Here is a 6734-nt window from a genome sequence, read left to right as displayed (position 1 = left end):
TCCCGCTGCCGCCGCAGCTCTGAGGCTGGGCCACCTGCGTCTCACCTCGCAGTCGTGCCCTCCAGCCTCCTGCTCAGCAGCCACACGGCTCATGGTACAGAGAGGCCGAAGAAGGAAAGAGACTCGATTACCACCGTTCTGTCAGGGCCACGTGGTGAAAACCACAGCCGCCCCTGCCCTGACTGCTCGCCTTGCCCAAGAACAGGAGAACTTCTGTAACCAGAGAGTTGCCGGAGCAGAAAACAGGGCTTGGTGTAAGGCTACCAGCACCTTCGAACCGATGTGCCACCAGCTCCCAACACTGAGTCATCTCAGGGCTCGGCTCCAGCATAACTGAGTCCAGCAAAACTGGCCAGAAGAATTAAATGTGCTAAAAACAGAGCCCAGCTATTGCTGGGCGAGGGACGGAAGCTGGCGCGGGGGTAACGCACAGGAAGGGGCACCCTGGCTGATCGAACGACGCATCCGGAGCACCACGGCTCGCTCGCTGTGCGTCACTCACACCGCTCACTAATCAATAGTCCCCGCTGCTGCCGAAAGGACTGCTCAGACCTCGAGGCCTTTCCTGAAGAGCTTTAGGAAAAACCAACCAAAACCCAGCCAAAACCAGCTGCTTCTGCCCGCCCCACCCCAGCCCCGTCCTCTCCTACCTGGTACTGTGAAGTCCTGAGTGTAGATGATATCATCTTCAATGTCATACAAGTCATCATCTTCCTCCTCGTTGTAGCCATGCAGATCTTCCAGATAAGGCACCGCCGTCATGCTTCTCCACCTGTCCTTGGTTTCCGGGCTGGGGGGTATGGGCACCAGAGCCTCTGCCTGAGCGTGTTTCTTCCGAAACCAACTGCAAAGAGCCCGACAGCAGACACTCATCAGCGTCACTTCGCAGGAGAAATCCTCAACCCTCCGAGACGGTCCCAGCCCACCCCAACGTTCTGAGGAACGTGCCCATTGTTCGGGGAAAGCTGCAGGTTTTTAGTGTGTAATTCCCAAGCGAGGCGAGAGCCACGACAGGGAAGTCCGTCTGCACCCCCCCGAGACGGTCCCAGCCCACCCCAACGTTCTGAGGAACGTGCCCATTGTTCGGGGAAAGCTGCAGGTTTTTAGTGTGTAATTCCCAAGCGAGGCGAGAGCCACGACAGGGAAGTCCGTCTGGCAGACAGCAGCGCAGGGACACACGAGGTGCTCTGGCCGTGCAGCGTGGGGACACACGAGGTGCTCTGGCCATGGGAGCGATGTCAGCTGAGGAGGCACCAAGAGGCCAGTGCTGCTGCTGCAGCGCAGAGCAGGGCCTTGCGAGGGGCAGCTCAGGCCTGGACGCCCAGCGCAGGAACCTTTCCTCCATCCTCAACTCGTGCCCAAACCACCCGAAAGCCAGAACACGTTGGAGCTGTCGGAGCTCTCGTGTTGTGCGGTCAAAGTGAGCAGAAAAGGAGAAACTCTCCAGCCCTGAAACTGAGGCTAATCCAGCACAAGACAAAAGGAAGTTTGCACAATGTCACTCTGAGGACAGGGGTATTTACTCGCAAGCTCCTTTATCAGGCAGTTTTCAACAGGGCCACAGCAAAAACGCTTATACTTGATCTTTTTATCCCCCCTCTGTCTCAAGGGGCTTCTGTTCCCATTAAACCCAGGAGCCACGGTGCTGCCATCTGCCCAGTAAAGGATCTCAGCTCTGAAAGCAGCTCTTAATCGGATCACGGATCCCACAGCCCTGCATCACAGCAGCCGCATGAGCGGCCTCACACAGCTTCGCTGTACTGTCCCAGCAGGGCTCCAGCACCCGGCTGTCCCTGCGACACCCAGCACCTCACCGACAAGCGCTGCTGGAGCCTCCCCGCTCTGGAACACGGCAGAAGCTCCTCTAGACCTGAGAACTTTGAATGCACCTTCCCAGCCCCACGCTCCTGTTTGGGAGAACCAGCGGTCTGCGGGCAGCACAGCAGAAGGTCGGGCACTGGCCACCCAACCACTCCCCTGCTCCCCAGTAACTGGGGCTGTTCTGCTGCTGCAGAGGCATTTGCTGCAGCCAGCTGTCCCCGTCCCTGTCCCAGAGGCACTTCACCAGGCCTTGCCCTGCAGGGTCATTCTACGCGAAGGACGGGTCAGAAAGCACCAACGCCCCCCCTGCAGCCTCCCTTCCCAACCAGCACTGGCAGCAGCCCCACGTCTGCGCGGTGGGCTGGAGGGCCGTTAAGCCACCAGGACCTATTTTCCTAACAACCACGGAGGAGGGCCTGAAGCCAGTCACCGCAGCGCTCTCCTAGACCTGAGCCATCTGGGTTTCATCACTCCAGTTCCAAATTAATTTCAGGAAGTGAGGGTTGGACGTGCCTCCTGCCCAGAAGAACTGTCAGTATCATTTTGTTCCATTCTTATGCTGCTTTGACAGGAGACCTAAAAAAAAGTGACATTCTAACAAAACTATCCAGCAAAAGTGAGGAGTTGAGATAAACAATGGAAGTGCAGCTACAGGGACAAATCAGTGCGACTCAAAGGAGGAGCGAACCCCCACCCTGATTCACAGGTAGCAGCTTGAAGCTGTTCTCTCCGCAGCGGCTGTGTTTTACAGTCAGCCGGCTGCTCGCTCTGCCAGGAAGAGCGAAGAGCTCCCCACAGCCCCCAGGTTTACGAGGAGATGGATTCTGGTCAATCACGGAGCACGCTGGAAGCTGCGGTGAAAGCAGCAGATTTCAGGAGGAGCCAGGATGGCAAAGGGAGCCCAGGCTGAGCCCGCCTGGCAGGATCATCCTGCCCAGAACACCGGAGCCAGCCCAGGCACCAGCGATTCTGCCAGGGGCACTGGAGCCAGAGGGACCTACGGAGGACGGAATATATGGGACAAATGAGATTAAAAGGAGTGTGTTGAAGGGAGAAAGCCTCAATGGCTACAGTAATTGGGGTTTTATTTTGCTGTATTTCAGCTCTGCCTCTTTCTTTCCTTCTGTCCTACTTACCAGGAGAGTAAAAATAGGATTTTATTAACAGCAGAAACCTGAATCACTGTACTCTAGTCAGAATGATTCCGTCCTCTGGGAGGTGATTTCAAACCTTGCATATGCATATATGGTAATGAGGACACGGAGCGAGGAGAGAAATTCATTGAAGTTCTAAGAAAAATCAAAGACCTCTTGGAAGGAGCCTCAAGCAATTCTGCACGGAGCAGCAGAGTAGTTCCTGGCAAGCAGTTTTCCAGCAGGGACAGACCCTGCTGCTAGTGAAGATCTGCTCCTGGGGCGAGGACCACCGGCTCTCCCAAACATCTTCATCAAGCTCAGGAAACCACCAGCCCCTGACTAAGCCAGAAAGCAGCTACTCTCCCACAGTCCCTCCTCACCCTTTGCCGCTGACCCCAAACCACAGGGTTCAGAGCTCTGCTGACGGTGCCCCACTTCACCACTCACCCCCCCGTTTCACCGGTGATTGCTGAGGCAGCCGCACCGGCACAAGCAGCTGTTTACCTGCAGTCTGGTTTGCAGCTTCCAGCTCAAAATCTACACCAGAAGCTGGGCTCTGTTCGAGCTCTGGCATAAGCAAGGTTAAAATAAGAACTAGTAAGCACAGCTGCAGCCTCCCAGCGCTGGCAGCTCATCTGTTCCCATTCTGGGCCACAAACATTCACTCTCCTTCTTTTGTTAAGGACCATTTTCTCTGAAACCAGATGCTCAGCTCGCGGCCCTGCCAGTGAGGAGCGGCTTCGAACGACTCCCCACCTCCTGTGATACCACCTAAGGGCTTCCTGCTTACTGGAAGGTCACTGTCACCCCAAGGAGCAGCCAAGAGCACTGGGCTTAACTCATCCTCTCGCAGAGGGACGGGGCAGGCGCGTGGCAGCATGTCCTGGGGAAGGCAACATGCCCGCAATAAACACACAGCGGCCTCCCTGCAATCACTGCTCGGGCTCCGGTAACACCAAGAGATGTCCCAGGGCTTATGTCAGCTCATAAAAAACCAGAAATGAGTAAGAAAGAGCAGTTTTCCCCCAGCTGCTGCCAGGGCCAGAGGTCACAGCTCAGACTGCTGGGAGGAGAGGTGTCTGGGCAGAGCCTGGCTCTCCTGACACACACCTACACGGTGCACTATGAACCTGCCTGCAGAACATGGGAAGCAGCAGCACAGATTCCTGCCGTGTGCCTGCCCCGGGGAAGGGAAGCAGACCTGGGAGCCCCAGCAAGAAAGGAGGGAGCAGAGGAGAGCCTGTGTGTCCTGCCGAGGGTGGACTGGGAAAAGCCCATGAGCTCAGCAGAGCTCAAGAGAAGCCCCTCTTGCTCCCTCAAACGCTGGCACAGGAGCACCCTCAGCACCTGCAGACACCTACAGTGGCCACAAGCACAGTTTTCCGAGGGGCTCAGCGCCTGGGGTTCACACAGCTTCGCCCAAACCTCCCAGGAGGGCTCTGCATGAGCAAGGGCACGGGGAAGGCGGCACAGCAGCCTTGGGACATCCAGAGGCAGCACTAGCCCACCAGGTCCATTTGCGCTTCCGCTATAAACAGCGGAGGTGCCTTCCCTGTCTCGCTCTAAGCTCCCGCAGTCGCCTCTACGGCTGAACGAATTAAGTGTGACACTTCTGGAGAAGGAAGGCAAGACGGTTGCCTTGGAAACAAGGGACAGAGGTAGAATTCTGCATCCACTTCATCACTCAAAGAGCTGCAGCGGGGTCAGCGAACTAGTTACAAAACGCAGCGTACGAGCACCGAGCCCTTCAGCCAACGTGCGGGGCTGCGGGGAGACGGTCAGTGCTTGACGGGGAGCAGGCTGCAAACTCGCTGCCTCTCGGCAGCTTCTCCTCCCTGCCCCAGGAGTACAAAATACCCACAGAGGTGAACGCAAAGTGTCAGCTTTCCATCAAACATCATCCTTCCAGATCCTTCTTGGAAGAGCAGGTTTCACTGATATTCAGGGTCAGGCTCTGGCGGTTCACAGACTCCAAGACGTCAGGCCGAGAGGGTTCTAACTCCTTTCAGCGTACAGCTCGCAGGCTGCGCCACACAGGCTGCCTAGGACTGAAAAGCCTCTTTTTTTTGATGCAAGGGCTCAGCCGCAGAGGCGAGGGCAGGAGGAAGGCCGGTACACACCAGAGCAGGAGGAAGGCCGGTACACACCAGAGCAGGAGGAAGGCCGGTACACACCAGAGCAGGAGGAAGGCCGGTACACACCAGAGCAGGAGGAAGGCCGGTACACACCAGAGCAGGAGGAAGGCCGGTACACACCAGAGCAGGAGGAAGGCCGGTACACACCAGAGCAGGAGGAAGGCCGGTACACACCAGAGCAGGAGGAAGGCCGGTACACACCAGAGCAGGAGGAAGGCCGGTACACACCCTGTTCTCCAGACAGGGCTGTGCTGAGCAGGGAAAGCGTTGGGAGCAGCTGGCAAGGCTAAGGGAGGAAGGGCAGAGTCACCATCGCAGAGCAACGCCTGCTCCGTGACACTGCCCTGGGCATCACTCATCCCCCTGGACAGGGGACACGGCCCCTTCCCGCCGTGCTGACACAAGTCTGGTCCAGCAGCGTTTGGCTCCAATGCACAACCCGCTGCTCAGGACACAGGGGCTGTTCCCGGAGATTCTGACCATCTTGACCGGCCGTACAAGCAGGTTACCAGTAACAGCAGCTCAAAGCCCTCAGAGGAGACTCCTAGCAGCGCAGCAAGGCGCCGGGTGCTCCTGCTTTGAGCCCGGCTCCATCTCAGTGGGGCAGCCAGGCATGTCACTGGATGTGCTGCAGTCTGGTTCCTGTGCCTGAACACACGCTGCTGTGGGAGGAGTGTAGAGAAACCCAGAATCATTAATGACTGTTACTCCCCCACACCAGAGATCTAAGGATTCTAGAAATCAAGTCTTTTCTGACTAAAAAGCTTTCCAAAACCCCTCTGACAGTGTCTGACTGCTGCCTGCCATCCTGCCGAGGGCTTTATTCAGCGATAGAAAAAACCAGGGTCAGCTTAAGCGTAAGGGCAAAGCCTCTCTTCTATTTCAGGAGGAGCCGGGAGAACCAAGCGCTGGATTCTTCAGCACAACGCTGCTGCTCCACAGAGAGGAGACGGACAGACCGTCCAGAGCCCCAGGCTGAAAGAGCTCTGCTGGGCTTGATGTAATTATCGGGATGCCGTGGCGGGAGGAAGGAGGCAATTACTGACGGGCAGCAAAGCCTGTTAAGAAGCACTGGCTAAGCTCACAGAAAACTAATGAGTGACTGAGCCTTGGAAACGCTCCGGTGTTTGCAGGTAGATCCTTTCCTCAGCCCCTCTGAGTGCTCTGAGATGAAAAGGCTCCCCAGCAGCAGCTGTGCCCAGTCAGAGGGCAGGAGATGCGCCACTGCCCTCATGCCAGAAGCGTGCTCTAGTTTCTCCGGCTCTCCAATGACAGGCAGGGTCTCCAGAGAACCCTCTCTGCTTCCAGCTGGGCAAAGCTGACGCAAAAACCTGCTGCCACCTGGGAGAAGTACAAGATGAAGCAGACGGAGGTGGAGGAGCAGCTCAAATCCCTGGCAGACAGCGACAAGAGCCAACTCCTCTGCCCCGAGCTTGGGCAGGTCACAGCAGCTTTGGACCCGCAGCATCCATGGGAAAGGAAAACACTTCCAGTGCTTTCCTCAGCACCCGCTGTTGGACCCCAGCCCCAAGCCCTGCCACGCTTCTTCCTCTCAAAGCACCAGTTCGGCTACGAGGCCGCTGATCCCCGCCCTGCAACCAGTTGTACCGAACACAACCGCCGCATCGCGAGGTATGAGAGC

General features: G+C 57.1%; 1 protein-coding gene across 1 annotated transcript in view; it reads right to left on the bottom strand.

The window, feature by feature from the left end:
- STK11 (serine/threonine kinase 11) overlaps positions 1 to 6734 on the bottom strand; it is a 31802-nt gene that overhangs the window by 5584 nt on the left and 19484 nt on the right. The window contains exon 8 of the mRNA XM_010133853.1: positions 651 to 844. Coding sequence (XP_010132155.1) covers positions 651 to 844 — 194 coding nt within the window. The remainder of the gene's footprint in view (positions 1 to 650; positions 845 to 6734) is intronic.

This window comes from Buceros rhinoceros, unplaced genomic scaffold, assembly GCF_000710305.1.
Source record: "Buceros rhinoceros silvestris isolate BGI_N320 unplaced genomic scaffold, ASM71030v1 scaffold24283, whole genome shotgun sequence".
In the NCBI taxonomy this organism is placed as follows: Eukaryota; Metazoa; Chordata; class Aves; order Bucerotiformes; family Bucerotidae; genus Buceros; species Buceros rhinoceros.
Note: the sequence above shows the minus strand (reverse complement) of the source record. Positions and strands in the feature narration are given on the sequence as shown.